This window comes from Cuculus canorus, chromosome 5, assembly GCF_017976375.1.
Source record: "Cuculus canorus isolate bCucCan1 chromosome 5, bCucCan1.pri, whole genome shotgun sequence".
Taxonomy (NCBI): domain Eukaryota; kingdom Metazoa; phylum Chordata; class Aves; order Cuculiformes; family Cuculidae; genus Cuculus; species Cuculus canorus.
The window spans coordinates 44233206-44252571 of NC_071405.1; the positions used below are offsets into that span (position 1 = coordinate 44233206).

General features: G+C 46.0%; 1 protein-coding gene across 4 annotated transcripts in view; it reads right to left on the reverse strand.

Annotated features, from left to right (window-relative positions):
- Positions 1-1359: 1359 nt before the first annotated feature.
- The window catches only part of CD151 (CD151 molecule (Raph blood group)), a 38882-nt gene continuing 20875 nt past the window's right edge, over positions 1360-19366 (reverse strand). For all 4 annotated transcript variants that reach the window (XM_054068278.1, XM_054068277.1, XM_054068279.1 and 1 more), the window contains exons 3-9: positions 17179-17282; positions 15843-16034; positions 9304-9378; positions 6768-6872; positions 5730-5885; positions 3373-3459; positions 1360-2555 (exon numbers count right to left, since the gene is read on the reverse strand). In XM_054068278.1, the coding sequence (XP_053924253.1) occupies positions 2496-2555; positions 3373-3459; positions 5730-5885; positions 6768-6872; positions 9304-9378; positions 15843-16034; positions 17179-17262 (759 nt within the window). In that variant the 5' untranslated portion in view covers positions 17263-17282 and the 3' untranslated portion in view covers positions 1360-2495. The remainder of the gene's footprint in view (positions 2556-3372; positions 3460-5729; positions 5886-6767; positions 6873-9303; positions 9379-15842; positions 16035-17178; positions 17283-19366) is intronic.

The following is a 19366-nucleotide window of genomic DNA, read 5'->3' on the forward strand; positions in this document are numbered from 1 at the left end:
CAAAGACCCTGTTCCATCTGCTTCAGCGCTCTGCACGTGACAAGGAAGTGCAGCCTGTGTAATGACACTAAGAGATATCACTAAGTATTCCAGCAAGTGCGGCTGAATACACCACAGACTCGGGAGCAGTACTGGGTGCACACACCTCCACGCACCCACTACAGCTGACACGCAATACCTGGTACCTTGAGGTTCTGCAACTTCAGCCCTCAGTGTGCCACATGGAGGAGCAGTCTGCAGTTTCCAGCACCAGGCTGGCAAGATCAGGCACACGAAGTAGATTGTTCCCCAGCTTCCTTCTCAGCCTGGTCCCTCAAACCAGCTTCTTCTTGAGGAACTGGCTCCTCAGCAGCAGGATCTGAAGAATCCATATAACCCAGCCAGCCCACGGTACCCCTTCAATTTTGCTAAACAGATGAAGTACAGAATCTTAAGCTTTATTTTTCTATTGGCCAGCAACTTAAACTGGGTTAAAAAAAAAAAAAAAAAGCAATGAATATTATTATACAGAGAAAAAGTATAAAACAACTCAATGGACACAAGCCAACTTACTGTTCATACGTCATTCTTCCTGGCCTCTCCCAACCCTGTACAATATGTTTGAAGGGAACGGGTAAAGGCAGCTATGAAGATATGCTTAAGAAATTAGAAATATTGCTTCAAGCAACGCGCTCAATATTTTCCTCTTAGTTAGTAGTCAATACTTGTCAGGACGTCGATTACAAAACAAGAAATAATATAGAGATGTCTCCTTTAGATCATTACACAATACTTCAGACTTCTTTCCCCTCTTCCCTACTGTTGTGGAACAAAGGATACACCTGAGTTCCTTCATCTCTCTTTCTGCATTAGTTAAGGATTAACTACACTGATGCTGATGGGGGTTTCAGATTGACCTGATCTGAACTTCAACTTGTCACCCGTCAGCGCCAGTCCAAGATTTCTGCTCCAAGAACTAAAGACCCCACAGTGCTGCAAGATCCTTTAGGGGTGTGGGTGATTTTGCTCATGTTAACTGTCTGCTGCCAAGGGACAGGGTGCAGCCAGCACCACTAAAAAGCCAGACGGAATAGATTTGTTAGTTTATAAAAGGTCTTGTCTTTACTATTTAGAAACATCAAAACCCCACAGCCCTTTTTGCTTCATGGGTGCAACAGGCATACCAGGAAGGTGAGAGCAAGGCAAGAGGGACACAAGATCCTATGAACTCAGACTAAGACACTGTTTGCATCACAATGGCATTAAGTCCATTAAGCAGTGATCCTGTATGTATCCAGGATGTCAGTGCGGGGAGAATATTTAATTAAAACCTACTCCTCTGCAGCAAATAGACAGTTAACCCAGCACTACCCATTTACCAAGTACACTGGGGCAACTGGTAGAAGCTGACTATCTTGACCTTGTTGGAAGTAACCAGTAAAGTGGGCTTCCAGATCTCATTAAAACCTGACTGATGAGCAATCTGGAGGGGAGGCTGATAAAACATTTGTATATATTCATTTCTTGCCTAGGAGACAAGCCTGGAGGTTTTAATAAGAAAAATCAAGCCAAGAGCATCTACGTAAGAGATGTGAGAAGGTATTTCTACTAACCAAACAAACCAAAAGGTGACAAGATATGCCAGCTCCCCAGACAGACCAGTTCTTCACCAAACCTCAGCAGGGGACAAGTATGAGGAAACAAAGTTTTCTCACTCACACTGGAAGCCACTCAATAAAACAGATTAGACCTTAAAGAAACAGAAAGTAGTCCATCATCTTTGCTCCAGAATCACCAGGAAGCAAAAGGCCTGTTGCAGCTCCTAATGTCACTGTGCTGGAGGAAACTTGAAAGAAGAGGAGGAAAGATTGCTTCCTAAGGCACCCACATCTCAGCAGATCAGAGTCATGACAAGATTTCAGCAGCACGAAGTTGAGCTCCCAGTCAGCAGAGAGTAGCTCCTGCACCATGCCACCAGGCAGCCATCCTCTCAGGTAAACAGCTGTGTTAGAACATTGGTGCACACTTGGGAGGAGGGAGAGAAATCTTCCATGTATGAGACTCAGCTCTGGCTCCAGCTCAGCGCAGAAACATCATCTGTCCTCACAGTCAATACCTGGTGCTGCTGAGCCACTTCTCAGAGAGCAAACCATTGTTCTTGTACAGCATTCTGATACCTTCAGGCTGGCTCAGGAAAAGTCTCAAGAGAAGTGGCCCTGGATAAATCTTGCTTTGTAGTTGTATTAAGGGACTGTTTTGCTAAAGCTTCTAGTAGAAGATCCACAGATCTTTTGTTTCTTGACAAAAAAATTCCACTGAATTCCTGGCTGCCTTGTCACAACAAGGAGGATGACTTTCCCCCAGAGGGGCAGGTAAGGCGATGCGTGGTTTGAGGCATTTAATTACGGCGCCACGTCCTCAGGTTACGGATACTTCTGTGGTAGTGGGAGAGAGTCGTTGGGTTGGCAGGCACTAAGGGAAGTGGCAGAGGGAAAGCAACAGAGTTCCCGCAGCTATTAATATGGTTCTTGCTTTAAACTCTTGTACAAGCAGCAGGTGAAAATCATGCCAAAGATCTACAGGGTGTAAAGAGAAAACAGAAATGCATGAAAAAAAATCAGAATGGATGCAGTAGAGGCAGCAGCTTGCAAACTCTGTCAGTTTGCTGGACTCAGACTTAAGAGGTAACTTGCTCCTGCCTGGGAATACCACACTCCATCTTGCCATAAGCAGCAGAGGAGAACATAATCTGTGCTAATCCTCATAATTAATCAACAGCAGTTTCTCTAGGGCATAATTTGGCTACTTGCCAGAACAAGGGGAAAGATGAGGAACTCCTGGAGAGATCTGCATCTGGAAGAAAGAATATCCCGTGCTGTCCCCTCTAAAATGGGAGTGGGGAGCATCCAGTCCTACCCGTTTATTCATCACCCTCTCCCAAATAATTTGCAGACCCACAGTGTTGTTCTTCAGTATGACACAGCCAAGGGAGAAATTTTGGATGATTTAACATAATCCTAAATAACTAGGGTAGGAAACTCCTCCAGACTGGCTCTTCAGCTGCACGGGCAATCACAGCACATTTCCACAAGAGGTCTCTCTCAGGCTGCCAAATTGCCTGCCATAGTAAGCACCACCTTTCTCACCATCTTCGAGCAGAATGCTCTCCCTTGCCCAGCTGGTTGCACTCCTTCACCAGAAGCAAATTTTACAGACCAGCAGAAGAGGCTTGCACCTTGCAGCTAGTGAACCCTTGGGTCCCCAAGGTACCTGACAACCTCCTTTGACAGGCAAGGAAGAGCCTAAAATATCCCATTTATTGTTTCATCTCTCAGGCTCTGGGGTTCCTCTAACTCCTGCCTAGCACTTTTAAACCCCACTCAGCCCTTTTACCTGCACGCAAGCAATGCTGATCCCCACTGCCCCGATAATTTTCAGATGCTCTTGAATGAAGTTTTCCAGCTTGGTGATACAACCGTTCTGCAGGGTGAAAGGAGACACATGGAAAATCAGCTTCATTTTAACCGCTTGTTCGCTTTAATCCAATGGTTGCAACCCTTGAAGGCAATGCCACAAAAAGCAGTGTCCATGAGCAGTCTCTTCCTCTGATGTCACTGGAAAAACTACACAGATGATGTAAACTGCATCATGTTTTGTACTGCTCTGGAACTACTGCCTCAGGAACCACCGAACAAACCCAAGGTACATCAGGGCATCAGAAATAGAGAAGAACCACTGGCCACATCACACCCAAGGATCATGTCATTTTTCTCTGAGATACATGGAGGAAGGTTCTCTCACTACCGTATGCCCAGAAAGGATGTTTACTCCTATCAGGCCAGAAGGCCAAGAAAATGTTGCTGAGTGGATCGAATTACAAGACCTCTAGGATGACAGGAGCCCTTTAAGAGTAAATTCCTCCCATTGCTATTTATGCCAGCACTGAGCTTCAGCGTGGACCTGGAAAGCCAAGCTCTGCTTGCCTGTCTTGCAACTGCAGCTCTGGCTAGCAACATGACCTTTTCTTCTCTGTTTCAGCCCCAAGTTTTTTTGTCATATGGCAAAAAAAAATCAGTAAGAGCATCCTCTGGCTTGTGTTGGATTTTTTCTTTCTTTTTTTTTTTTTTTGAAGAGTTGCTTTTAAATAATAAAACTGCTTAATCTGTTAAGGCAGGTTTTCCATGGTAATATCAGGGAGATTTATTGTATACGCTACAGCATTGCCCTAAGGGGGCCCTCCTGCCCCAGAAGCCTACAGTGAACAGATACCTATGTGGACACCTATGGGCACACAGGCAGAAGGAACAAGTAAGCGTGCAGCCCTGTAGGGAGAGATGGCAAAGGCCTCATTTTTCTCATGCTAGCATTAGGTTTTACAGTTAGCCCCAGCTGCCCCGATACAAAGCAGTTACTCCTGTTCTCTGATCTGACCCTTTTCTAGCTTTTTTCCTCTCTAAAGCCAGTAAAACGCTTTCCAACTCTCGATGAGACCTTGTATCACGACATGCGGCAAACCTCCCCTCCTTACAGCTTTTCCCCCTCTAAAGCTAGCCCGATACATTTGACCGCCTACAGGGCTTTTCAATAATGCAGCGTGGCAGCCACCTCCAGCTTCACACAGCACAGAGAAAAGATGGGAATTGCCAGCCCTGTTCCTCAAACCGTTGTAGGTTTCCACTCTCAGAAACACTTCATCAGCCCTTGGACTCTCTTCTGAGCTTCCTCTACAGGGTCTTGCCTGGAAAGCACAAACCTTATGGGAAAGCCTTCTTCCAGAAGAGCAAAACCCAGCCAAGCAACTGGATGTAAGAGGGACTTTGGCAGATCAGAGACTCCCTGTTTATGTCCCAAAGACAGATGGTTGGTTTCCTTTTAGCTGTTTGAGTTGCTTCACTTAATGGCAGATGCACACTTCACTTCGAAGTCCAGCTCAATGCACAGACTGTGATGAGAATATCTGCTTTGAAGAGGGAATTTCTTCATCCACAGCCCTCTTTAACTGCCAGGGGAACAGGAACAAGGTAAAAGCTCCAGCTGCTGCTCCCCAGGCTCAATACAGCCAACTAAGGTGCTGGTTCCACTGATGAGAAAAAGGACTATACTGCCCTCATCACAGTGAGCGAGTTAAAGCCAGCACTGGAGGGTGCAAAAATTAATGTCAGAACTTTTACCAGCCTTATGCAAGCTGGATGAATAAATAGTCTGAGAGCTACCTGTTTTCTTACTCAGCTAATCTGGGATTCAATGTGCTTCTTCTAGAAAAGAGGCAAGTTCCTCCATCACAACTCCAGCCTTCTTTTCAGCCCAATGGCAGCCCACTGGAACTAGTCTAATTTATCTGCTACTGGGTCCTTCCCCAGACACTGTTTCTTCATGCTGTTGGTGAAATCCCACTACATCAGTCACAGACCAGAAGTACCATTTGCACCTTACTGAGTAATTCCAATGACAGGAAGCTGTATCAAATGCAAGGCTCACATCCATGCCTCCTGCCAGAACCAACAACCTCTTCCACTTCCCTCTATCACTAGCATAATCTGTAGCAACAAATATAATTCAATATTTTTCTCTATATCTGCATATGAAATAATACCTTAGATGGCTGAACGCTCAGCTATGAATTCTGCTTTCTAAGGAATCCTACTGACTTTGAAGCCTACCCATATTCTGCAGCACTGAACCAACAGCCTCCTACCTCCTTCTACATACTTTGTGACAGGTGGCTCTGAAGGCCTTTTTTAGCTATTTACCTCCTTGTAGATGTTGGAAGGATGGTCTCTTCGGCCACACAGGTCGGTTATCGTCTTACAGCAGCTGTCTGGGACTTTCCGTCCACTGGCCTCTTGAGATCTGATCCACAGGCTGTCAGCCCAGTCTGTGTAGTTGTTGCTCCCACAGCACTTGAACTGTGCACACAGAGCAAAGGCTGAGCCTGCAAGAACTGTAACCTCCTCCTCCCTCCAGCCTCCCACACCAAGCCCAGAGCTTCACCCTCCTTTGTGGAAAGATTTCAGCTATCTCACAGGCTTTTCTATTCTCTTTTAGACTACCGTAATTATTACTGACCTTTGTGTTAAGAGTCCCAAAATGGCCATTAAATATCAGCTTCATCCATCTTTCAGCAGCTGTTACTTTTGTTTACCACTGGGATGAACTGTAACCAAAGCACCTCTGCAGCAGCCTACACTCTTAACCACCAGACTGGAGAGCATTAATGGTGATAACAGGGTAAGTTTAACTAATAGTTACTGTTACAAAAGCACTTGCTACAGCAGTGTGTGTAGAGTAGGCCGGGTACTTTGGAAGCGTCTGTGCACAAGGGTCCCCTTCTGTAGGAACACCTGCAGCAGCCTCAACCTCAATGACCCCAGAGCCAGGCACAGCCAGCATTAGCGGCAGGAAGGCTCTTCTTTCATTGTATTTTGCTCTCTACGGTACTGAGTTTAATGGCAAATGGCAGCAATTTCTGCAAAGCTCTGAAGCGGGAAGCAGAAACAGCTGTCAGCGTAAGTCAGCAGCTTCACTGCACTCTAGGAACAATTTAGATATTGTTTCCCCAGTGTCATTGGGCATGCAATTCAGAGATCACACCATGCAATTCTGCCAGTTGCATGGCTCAGGCCTCGCACCCCATCCAACCTTGTCTTGAATGAGAACCAGCAGAACATACACTAAACATACAGCAGAAATAGCTACATGTTGGATGTCTAGAGCCCACAATGCCTTTTGTGCATTTGATTTTAAACCCTGCAATTGCATTAATTCTCCCTGCCTCTAGAGATACCTACTTCCTGCTGCAGTTTGTCTACTGCGCTGGTTACACTCTCTTCTCCCGCCTGCCGGTACTTCTGGGTCATGGTGTTCTTCAAATTTTGCTTCAGTTCCATGCTCAGCTGAATGAAAGAGACAAGTGGGATAAAATGACAAGGCCATCTTACCCCTCAGAGCAACTCAGAAGCCTGCATATGCTTCACTGCCTCTGCTCCACGAGAAAAGCAGAGTGCCCAGTGGAAGCTACAGCTTCCTTCAAGATCATTCTCCTAGGTTCTACAGGACAGGCTTATTTCCAATTGATTACAGATCATGTCTCTATTTTAACAACTGGAAGAGGATGCTTCAGGACCAAATTTCAGCCTATGCCACACATCACCATATGGTTCTTCACCTTGAATTTCTAAGATTGCCAAGACATCTCTGCATCAAAAGAGAATACAAAACTGTGCCTGCTTAAATACAAGTGTGCCTATGAGACCACATGCAGTCTTCTCCCTCTGAAGCCTGTGACAAAATACTAAAAGCCAAATCACTTTCTCCAGGAGCCGGAAGAAATCAGAGTTCTGTGCACAATGGACTGAAGCCATGTAGTCTGAAGAGTGCTTGTACCATCATCAAATAGGATGCTACAGCAGGGAATTCAGTGTGTGATTGCAAAAGCACTACAAGGCCTTTCTTGATAATAGTGACAGGGAGATAAATCTGATTTTGGAAACAGAATTTCTGAAAGCATCATCAGAAACCACTGTCATGTTTGGGTGACTGAATTCAAACATTCATTCCTGTGGAAGCTATTTTAATATAGTGGAATTATTTTCATCTATCCAGGTGACAGGCAAAAAGTGCCAAAGTGCTTCATCTTTTTCTTGACATACATTTTCCTGGTTCATACAGCAACACTGCATTAGTCTAACACCTACAAAATCCTAAGTTTCCTATGCCAACAAACAACATTAACATGCATTTAGATGGGGCCAGGGAATTAAACAGTTGGGTAGCCTCAGTATACATCTTTTATTCTATCCATTAAGTAGCACATAAGACATCAAGCATCTGGTTACACTGAACTGTGCGAAATACAGTCTGCAGTTAATTCTCTCTTCAAACCTGGGGACACCTACCTCACAGAGATAATAAGAGGCTTCATTCATTAATATTTGCAAAATGCTTTGAGATCCTGGGCTGGGAAGCTCTACAGAAGTGCAATGGACTTAGCATAACAAAAAGAAAGGAAAAGGTTCAACAGCTGGAAGGCATCAGAAGCAAAGAAAGAGGAGAGTTAATTAGCAGAATTATTACTTGGGAGAAAAGCAATTACCTGCGGGTTCACAGGGAAGTACTGCAGCACTGAACAGAGATAACAAAAGGAACAGTTCAGACATGCACACAAGCCTTAGACACCAAAGCAAGGGCTGAAATAAAAACAGTGGCAAACAGCAAGCAGCCCACAACCAGGAAAGAAGGTGGATTTGTCAGCCAGAGGGCAAGGGAAAATGCAGCTACTGATCAGAGACATCTTTAAGTGATCTAAAGCACTCAAGGATACTGCTCCGAATATGATGTCCCTTATTTCAACCTAAGGATCACCTCCTCTTCAACTATTGTTATATATAAACCTTGTGCCTTTGCATGGATGGATGAACCTTGCCTTCTTGCCACGCCTGCCAGGATTATCCCTCCCTGTTAAATATACGCATTTATGCCACTGATATCTCCTGGCAGGAGCCAGCACAGTTCTCTGGCTCCTCACAAACAGTCAGTGACCATCTTGGTGAGGCAAAGCACAGAAGGCCCAAGAGTTCTGGCAGTGAAGCCAACAAGATGGCATGTCCAGCTGCTTTTCAGACAGCCACTTGATAACAATCCTAATTTGCTGCTTCCAATCAATTTCCAGACATGACAGCAACTTCCCAGGCTGTTTATGCTTTGGTGGCTACACTCCCTTTGAAAACAAAATGATGACTTAAGCCTCTTCTCTCTGCAACTGCAAAAAGTGCCAAGCTAGTACTGCAGCTGTTGGGAGCCTGTGCTTCTCCAGCACCTCAGCTCAGCTGCTTAAGTAAAGCTCTCAAAAACTTCTTGACCTGAAAGAACCTCTCAGCTGGACCACTCATTATCTCTGCCAGTTCAAAAGTATGGCAGCTAGCTTGCTGGATTCAGCAGGAACTCTTCCGATGTCCTGAATACGCTGAATAGGACTAGTGTGATTTCAGTTGCTGGGGCTAGCTATGCCTTGAAGGACATTAGGAGAGTTCCTAGATTTACAAAGACTCAAAAATGGTCTTCAACAGGGCTCTGCTGAAAAACAGTGCACAAAGGTGTGCACTTCACCTTGCTGAGCAGCAAGGCTGAGCATCCTCTCCAGAGTAATCACCACCATGTCAAGAACAGTAATCCAAGGTCTTCTTTATGGTGAGAGGAGTGAGGAAAGGTGAACTACAACCAGACCCTAGGTCCCAAGCCTCCAAGCCCAATTCTGGCTGAAGAAATGGGATGATAACCCATTTTTCTCTCCCTCGTTTGAGTCTCTGAGGACTAATGCCCACTCACCTGCTGGTAGTAGACATAGGCCAGGATTCCCGCAATGATCTCCAGGAGAAAGATGCACAGCAACAATATGAAGTACTGCAAAATAAAGGGAATAGCAGGATATTAGAACTGAATGTAAGGAGAGCTGGGAGCCAGCTTTTCGTTAGCTGGTAAAATGCATGACTGTCTTCATTGATGCCTTTTGCAGCAGCATTCAAAGGCAGGGACTTAGATTAAGACCTCAATAGGGTAGGAAAGGAACAATCACATTGGTTAAGAAAACCCCAAACCACAGGATAACCGAAGACAAGCAGCAGCAAGTGTGAGTGTAACTCTCAGAGCCACAGCAAGGATGGAAAGTCTCCCACAGTAGAGAATGGAAAAGTGCAGGCAACTGAGATAAGATCACTGGACAAAAGAAAGTGGTTGCTGCATAACCTGATGACTACGCTCAATATCACAGAAAACATCTGGTTCTGACATCAATAGAAAAAAATACAACAATTTTGCTTGGTTTGATATTGTTTAGGGCATTTCACCAACTTACTAACCAGTAATGCATGTTATAATGAAAGGGCTCATTTCATGGAAGGATAAAGCAGACCACCTAAGCATAAGCATAAACCACAGATTTATGTTCCCAGTGACTTCTGTGGGGGCTCAACCACAGGCTGAAGGGCAGCATTGAAGCAGATGGACTAGCACTGATTCACACTCAGGACTGTGACTGTATGTTCTGCTGAACGAGTATCTAGAGGGAACAGATCAGCATCTCAAATCCAGAGTCAGAAGAGCTCTTAGAAGACTAAGTGGAGAACATGACTATTTCTTAAAAGGGCTTAATGACAGTGAAATGGAAAGGATGTACTCTGCTTACCACAAGGAGAATCAAATCACCAGTACAGAAAACCTTTGGAGAGCACCGTTCCTACACACAAACAGGAAGGGAAGCCAAGCCTATGAGGAGGAATGTGTGTACTAGATTAAAAGGACTGGGCAGGCCTGAAGACAGAGGGTGATATGGTCAATGGCTCAAAGTCCAGATGGAGATCCACGACAAGTGGCGTCCCACAGGGGTCCGTACTGGGAGCGGTGCTGTTCAATATCTTTATTGATAATATTGACAGTGAGATTGAGTGCACGCTTAGCAAGTCTGCGGATGACACCAAGCTGGGTGGTGCAGTTGCCACACCAGAAGGATGAGATGTCATCCAGAGGGACCTGAACAGACTGGAGAAGTAGGCCTGTGAGAACCTCACGGGGTTCAACAAGGCCGAGTGTAAGGTCCTGCACCTGGGTCAGGGCAATCCCCATTTTCAGTACACGATGGGGGATGATGTGATTGACAGCTGCCCCGCAGAGAAGGACTTGGGGGTACTGGTCGATGAGAAGCTTGACATGAGCCAGCAGTGCATGCCTGCAGCCCAGAAGGCCAACCGTATCCCGGGCTGCATCAAAAGACGCGTGGCCAGCAGGGCAAGGGAAGAGATTCTGCCCCTCTATTCCTCTCTTGTGAGACCTCATCTGGAATACTGTGTCCAGTTCTGGAATCCTTAATGTAAGGATATGGAACTGTTGGAACGGGTCCAGAGGAGGGCTACAAAGATGATCGGAGGGCTGAAGCACCTTACCTACGAGCACAGGCTGAGAGAGCTGGGCTTGTTCAGCCTGGAAAAGAGAAGGCTCAGAGGAGATCTTATAGAGACCTTCCAGTACCTGAAGGGGGCCTATAGAAAAGCTGGAGAGGGGCTATTCAAAGGCTTGTGGTGATATGATGAGGAGGAACGGGTACAAACTGGAGAGGGGCAGATTTAGACTAGACATTAGAAAGAATTTCTTCACTATGAGAGTGGTCAGACACTGGAACAGGTTGCCAAGGGAAATTGTGGATGCCCCATCCTTGGAGGTGTTCAAGGCCAAGCTGGATGGTGCCTTGTGCAGCCTGATTTAGTGGGATGTCCCTGCCCATGGCAGGGGGGTTGGAACTAGATGATCTTTAAGGTCTCTTCCAACCCTAACTATTCTATGATTCTACATGACCACTTTCTCCTTAAAGTCAAAGAGACCTTGTCAGGGAGAACCCTTGTCCTAACACATAGCCCCTGCCTTGCTCTTGGTCAGCACTGAACAGTCTCTTTACAATTCCAGGCTGTTCTATAACTGCTACTGAATTCATATTTCTGTAGATAAAGCTGAAGAGACATCAGTTCCAGCCATAACAAGGGCCTCACACAAGGTCCCTGTAAGAGCTGGCCTCCCATTTTCTGTTTTACCCATGAGCTTAAGAGACTGCTGTTCCCAAGCAACAAAGCAAACAGCTCCCTACAAATATAACTGGACATCAAATCATCTCTTCGTGGCACAAAGAAGGACAGCAAAGAACTGGACATAGCAAGCTGACCTAAACAGCACAGATGCCTTCTGTTGTGTGAGGGGTACTCTCCCACTGTGCACCATACTTTGCTAGGTATTTCTAAGCTCCTTTGCACAAGTAAAACAACAAGACACAAACACTCGGGCTTCCACTTTCACCCCTGGTGGGATTCAGCAGCTGCAAAGGATGGACAGCTGGGCTTTATCTGCAGACTGGGCTTTAATCTGAGCACACAATCTCAGGCTTTCACTCCCCAGCCCCACACTCTCCCCTGGCAGAACTCCGACTGTCTCTGCAGACGCCTGTACAAGGTACCTATTCATACCAGGGGAATGAGTCACCCAGCAGAGCGTGGGATGGCTAAAGGCTGGTCCCAACAGTCACAGGAGGTTGAAAGGGGGCAAGAAAGAATTGGTTCGCCTTGACACAAAGGCTGCCTTTCTTTTGTTGGGACCTAGGTATGCCCTAACCGCTCTGACATCACCTCTCCACCAAGGAGGAGGCAGGAGGGCAGCAGGATGTTGAGAACCACCAATGAACTGGAAAGTTTCCTTTTTTTTTTTTTTCCCTTTATGTCATCATGTCAGAGGCATTCAAGTAGAGCTGAAGTGTGTCACCACAGCTTGGCTTCTTGTGCCAGCCTACGGTGGATAGAAACAAACATATCTAGCAGGCCTTAAAAAATTTGAGTCGCAAGGCCCTTGTAAAACCTTGTAAGGAAGATTAGTGCATCTGCCACCCATGCATCCAACCTGTCTCTGCTGATACATTGCATCACTACCCTTACGTCAGTCTCACCGCTCCCTCAGGGCCACTTTCACTTCATGCTGAAATAAGGGAGCAGCAGCTTTCACTCTGAACATACAGAGAACACTGGGCTTCTCTCCCTCCTCTCCATGAGGAATTGCAGGGTTTTCTCACATAGGTCTGCTCTGGGAGTAGGCCACCTCCACCATGGAGCTGTGCGGACATGCCCTACTTGCTTCCCAAGAGGATGAAGAACAAGTCAGAAACGTGAGATCATCCAAAGCCCTGAAGTAGACACATGCCTGGAACCTGGGTGGGCTCTGGGCAAAACTGACTCTTATTTTGGCTTCAAGCCAGAGTCAGGGCTGCCTGGTGTCTCCTCATGATCTACAGGATTCAGATTTCTTCCAGCCAGCTTCAAGTACCAAGCTTTTGTGTGTTTTCTCTGAATAACCCGAAGAACGGCTAACTCACCTACAATCCAAATTGCTCTCTGGAGAGATCTTTCCTCCATGTGAAGAGGAGATATATATAGCAACTGTACTCCTCTATCCACAATCTCACTTCAGTGGGAGGGCTACAGGCTGAAATGCAGCAGGTACAGAAATCATAACCAGCATTTTCCCTTCTCCCTATCCAAGTCAGCTAACTAGAAGTGGCAGTGTGAGGGGGCAAGCCTGAAGAAAGCCACCTCCTTTCTTTATGTGCAAGGTCTTCTATTTGATGGGTCCTTTTCTGAGACTCCTGCTTCCATACTTTTGTGTACGAAAGCGTGTCTGGACTGAAGTATAACACAGTAGCAGTCTGTGCACTTGTAAAGAGCTGGACTGCAGCATCACGGCCAGCCAGGCTGCAGGTCCACTGCCATGCTTGATCACAGGGCCAGAGAAACTCTGTATGTGTTGCCTGAGCCTCAGCACATCAGCTGGCTAAGGTGGGACACAAGGAAGTCAAATAAGCAATGACACAAAAAAAAGTGGCATAGCAATGAAATACTATGAAAAGCCTTGAAGTGGGCCAACAAAACTCATACGCAGGTAGAAAGACAAATAAAAATCACAGCTTCCCGAGTCTTCAGCAGAAAAACAAACTAAAAAACAGATAGGAATTTTAGGCACAGCACTCAAAGCTGTCAATAACTGATTTTTAAAAGCACCAAGAAGTCACTGGGGAGAGCAGACAGTGCTTCTTACAGTGATCTCTCCCATATTTATGTTGCCCTCTGGTACAGAGAAATTGGGATGGGCTGGCACAGACCCCTGGGCACTGACTGTGAAGTTGTCATGATTACTGTCTGAGCTCAGAGCTGGCAAAGGCGCCCAGCCAGGCTTACGCAGCCTTGGCAAGTACAGCCCTATCTCTTGTGCAGATTAGTCACCAGCAACATAAGCAGAATACAAGCAAGAAGAGACAATAGGCCTGTCGCGACCAGCCACTCCAAAAGGACGTGTGGTGTAAGGACATAGAGTGACTTTTTGTTCCTAAGAGACAATTATTAGTTTTCTATTGCAGAATAACGTAGAAAACCCCACCAGATTTTTATTCGTAGCTTCTGACGGAGGCAAAATGACAAAGGAGATCTCTTTGGCATGGAAAGTAAGTGAAGCAGGCCAAAATAGACTGCTACAGATCAGAAGCCTAATGAACAAGCACCAGTAATGCAGGCACCGTGTCCACCTCTGTGTTTTATTCTCCCTTCCCGGCCCTACTCCGCCTCTCCCAGGGATTACTAGTCTTCAAAGCAGTGGTACAAGCATCAGACTTCCTCATTACTCCTATTTCTGTTCCTTTATCCAAATGAAAGAGGAGAAATTGGACAGGTGAATGATGACTGGCAAAGGAAGCAGCTGGTGAAGAGTTGTTGAAGTATCTGCTTGTGTAACTGTGAAAGCAGAGAGCCACTGATTGTTATTTTAGTCACCGCACACACCACTGTAGCCCAGATACTGAAAAGGATTGCTGACACTCTCCAGACTGAAAGTAAGATTTGAGAGGAAGGAAGTGGAACAGAAACCTCAAGACTTGTCAAAAACTTCAGTGTAGGTGGATGAGCAGGGAGCTCAGAAGTAACACAAGGCTCTGCAAAGGGATCTGAACAGGCTGGATCAATGGGCTGAGACCAGCAGGATGAGGTTTAACAAAGCCAAGTGCAGAGTCCTGCACTTGGGACACAACAACCCCATGCGGCACTACAGGCTTGGGGAAGAGTGGCAGAGAAGGATCTGGGGATGTTGGTTGACAGCTGACTGAACACGAGCCAGCAGTGTGCCCAGGTGGCCAAAAAGGCCAACAGCACCTTGGCTGTTGGAAACAGCGTGGCCACCAGGGCCAGAGAGGTTATTCTGCTCCTGTACTCGGCACTGGTGAGGCTGCACCTCAAATATTGTGTTCAGTTTTGGGCCCCTCACCACAAGAAAGACACTGAGGTCCTAGAGCATGTCCAGAGAAGAGCAACGAAGCTGGTGAAGAGGCTGGAGAACAAGCCTTATGAGGAGCAGTTGAGGGAAATGGGGTTGTTTAGCCTAGAGAAATTGAAGCTGGGGGGAGACCTTGTCTACAACTACCTGAAAGGAGGCTGTGGGTGTTGGTCTCTTCTCCCAAGTTACAGGTGATAGGATGAGAGGAAATGGCCTCAAGTTGCACCAGGGGAGGTTCAGGTTGGACATTAGGAAAAACTGTTTCGCCAAAACAGTTATTGGGCACTGGAACAGGCTGCCCAGGGAGGTGGTTGAGTCACCATCCCTGGAGGTATTTAAAAGATGAGTAGATGAAGTGCTAGGGATATGATTTAGTCATGGACAGGTACATTTGGACTTGATGACCTCAAAGGTCTTTTCCAACCTAGGGTTTCTATGATTCTATGAAAAGAGTAAAAAACAGAAGAAACAGCGTAGCTTTTTTGTGGAAGCAAAACTAAAATAATTTTATTTGCACCTAAAGAAAACATCAATTGGAAATGTTTTGATTTTTGACAACCAAGTAAAAATAGCATGTTTATTTGGCTTGAACCTAATATCATTAAAAGCCAGTTTTGTTATAGGTTTCTTATATCTTCTTCTCTCTTTCCTTCCTATTTTCCAAAAGAGAATACAGCATGGGCAGGGAAGAAGGAAGAGTTAAAAACCACAAGATTTTATTTTGAATAGTTTCAGATAGACATTCTTAAACAAAGTATTACAACTATAATTTGTACTTTTGAAACATGCAGCAGCAAGCACATTCTTTGGGTGGATGAAAGGAAATGCTCTGCAGTAAAACCTGTCCTCTAGGACAAGGACAGCACTGCCCTTAGGAGCTGGAGGCCTTAATGATATTTGCTCTAGGACAAATAAATAATGTTGGTGCAGAGCACAGCCAAGGTGCTTCACTCCCTCCCAGTATGATTCAAGATAAAACAGGGTAAATCCTCCCTCAAACAAAAGAACTGAGCAAAACTTACCACTCTTAGCAAATTCCGACGCTCTTTGAATGTAGCACAGCAACCAAGGATGCCGGTAACCATGACAACCACTCCAGCCACCACCAGAATATAAGCAGTTGCTGAATATGTGCTGGAAGAGAGCAGGCTGATGTAGTCACTCTTCTCAGCTAGGGTCCAGATGCCTACTGCCATCACAGCCCCGCCAGCCAGCTGGGTAGGGAGAGAAGCAAGCAAACGAAAGGTATCTCACGTGTGAACTTCCTGATCTCCCAGAGCAGTAAGACTGGTGTACCAGGCATACCTCAGGTCCGTTAGCTGAGCCAAAGATGATCTAATAAAGGAAGGCCTCCCAGAGGTCTCACTGGGACCATGAGCAAGCCCCAGTGCAATGGGAGGGGGTGGGGTTCAAGGTGGCCTATTCTGCACCCTGGGCAGCCTGAGATGCAAGCTACCTGGAGCATCTACTTGTGCACAGCATTTCATACTTGAACCAGAGCCCTTCCAAATGTAGCCACACCGTAACGTGGGCAAATACAATAACATGTCAAACCTACACAGCAGCAGAGGGCAAGAAAACAGCTTTACGTCAAAACCCTTCCACTGCTTGTCAGGAAGCAAGACCACCAGGAAGTGACAGCCATGCCCTGTATCTCCTTCCTAGATTATACATCTGGGGATAAAGCAGTCAAGGAGCTAAAAAGCCTGGCTGGTTAAAATCTCACCCTTACAGCAAATGAACATGGAGAAGCCAGACTCCTAGGAATCCCTTCTCTCTTTGTAGGCATTTTGTGTCTGGAGTGTTTTATGCAGATCCTAGTAATCTCAGACAGAACTTTCCTTAAAGGTTTGACCTGGACACTCCAATGCTCTGCCCTAGGCAGCAAAGGAAAAAACCCAGTCCTTTGGCATCACTAGCTTTGTGGTGGAAAGCACAACTCTAAGAAGCTCTACTGTGGACCCAGCTGCAAGAACATGTTTGTTATCCTTGCTCTAGCTGTCCCACTCCACAGCCAGGACTCCTGCCATTTTGAAAGGAGGCATGGCAAGACAGTGGAGGCTCCCTGAAAAAGCAAGCCAGGTGAAAAAATAAAGCAGAGACACAGCATGTTTTCAGGCTCCCTGGTTTTTCCTGTACTTAGTAATATCACCTAGAAAGAGTCACAGACTACGGTGTCAAACGGTAACTTCTGCAGCCTGGGTAGAAAAGCCCAAGGGATGGGATTTCACCCCACAGGACGGAATCTATCCCTTACTGATGTCAGTGCTTTTTGCCAAAGACCTCATCAAGCCCAAGATTTCTGCACCCCCAACACCAAAACTGCAGTGCCATCTCAGTGTCCCTGAAGCTTCTTACCCAGAAAAAAAAGTTGAAGATGAAGAGCAAGTACTTGAGACAGATAGTCCCACATGTTTCCTTCTTTTCCGTATACTCACGCATCTTTCTGGCTCAGCAAGTTCCTGAAAAACAAAAATCAGAAATGATTGAGTCAGTCAGTCATCACACCCCTTCTCCCAAAAGGCCAGCATTACTACTCTCCTCCTACTAGAACTCACACTTTCTACCTTTTGCTGAAGCAAGCCGGTGAGCAACCCACTCAAATGGCTTCAGGGATGCTGAAGACAGTGTTTGCTTAAAAAGCTCTTGTGTCCATTTGAGTGACCTTCACAGCCCGAGACCTTTCACAGTGTGAAAGGGAGGTAGACGGCACCAGCACGTGGCCTTCCTGTACCGTCTCCATCCTCCTCTCCCTTCATCCTGTTGTCACCTCTGGAGACTAAATTTCCTTTAGATCAACACCTGCAGCAGAGGGATCAGACCTACCATTGTGTAATTGGCCAAGCTGAAACTATGAACTGCGATTAAATTCATGCTTATTTCTTCTGATCTGAACTGAAACAAATTAAATCCCAGACCTGTTATCCAGAAAAATCCCAGTATCTGGCTCCTGACTGCAGCCTGCAACCCTGCTCCTGAACATGGCGACAGAAACCTTCATCTTTGACATTTACAGAATAATCTGTCGCCAAAGAATATTCCTTCCTCACTGTCATTAATTACAACTTTCTCAAATAGATCCCACTCTAAGTTTGGGGTATTTTTAATCTTTACAACTGTATCCGGGAATGTACTTGTTAACCATTTAAGTGCCCTATCCTTCTGAACCTCAGCAATATGTTGAGGGAATTAATTCTCTTCTTCATTCTGATTATTTCTCATGGCCCTTGTCACTGACCAGTTCGTCTCCTAGAGCTGCTATCTCAGCTACTGAGGGCAAGAAACACAACCACTGGCTTCAGACAATCCAATAGCATAAAACGCCATATACATAATGAATGCAAGTTCATTGTGGGTCAGTCCCAGTGCAGTGTTACAGATCCATTACACTCTTCAGCAGGTTTCTCAGAAGTAGGTCTGCAGCTGCAGCAGCTCCATGTCACTTCACTGCCTCCTGTTGATGCCAGAAAGTCTGAACCTCTCAAAAAAAAGTATTCCCACCACTGCCTGACTGGGCAGACAGGACAAAGGCACTGCCTAGAGCATCACCCGTGTGAGGCAGTTTGCACATGTGCAACCAAATCCACAGCACCTCTCCTGCATTCAATTAAAAAAGTCATCCTTTTCTTTCTCTGCCAGCAGTAGGAAATGATGCAAACAGCTTGCACCAATATCAGAGTAAAATGTTTTCCTATATTAGCAATTTCCCTGGAAGCAGGCAGGCAAGTAGCTTCTTCTCTTTGCCAGAGGCATGAAGTCCATGCTCACTTAGGTTACAAAACTTCTTCCCACAAGAGATGTGAGCTTCCCCCGGGGACCTACTGCAGCTGCAACCATCCATGCAGTGCAGACACTCATATACCTTGGCAAAACACCTGACAGTAAAGAAAGCGAGCGAGGGGTGCACTCAGCCAGGCTGCACATCAACAGGCTATCAGGCTGGGTCAGTCAATCAGTATTATCTTTGCTCCAACACTCCTAACATCTGGATTTTGACCCAGACGAACCAAAGCTAGGAACAGCAGCTGCCCATCCTGCAGCATAAATCACATTTCATTTGCAGGGAACTGTTTCCTTTTGCTTCATGCCAGCCCACTCAAAAACCCCAGCCAGGCCTGCACTTTATAAACTAATCACTGAAGTTAACAGGGAAGGAAAAGATGAGAACATGTCAGTGGTCCCACCAAAGCCTGCGCGCTGCCACCATTTCACAAGAAAACATTTTTCTCTAGAATAACACACCTGGCAGCAACAGTTGGCAGCAAAAAGGTGTTTCACTGGCAAAGGGAGCAGCTCTGAGATGGGGGCATACATCAAGGAGAATAACTCTTCAGAGTTATCTTCAGAAAAGATCAGAACCTTCAGTAATGCTCAGATTAATTACCACGCCGCAGCACAAAAAGGTCCTGGGCAGTGGGGACAAACGGATGCTGGTGGCACCCTATGAACTGAACAGATCTGTAAATTCTCAATTCTGAGAAGATGCCCCATGACCACAACGTTCATGGAAGGTGACAGATTTACAACTCCCAGAGGCTTCATTTAG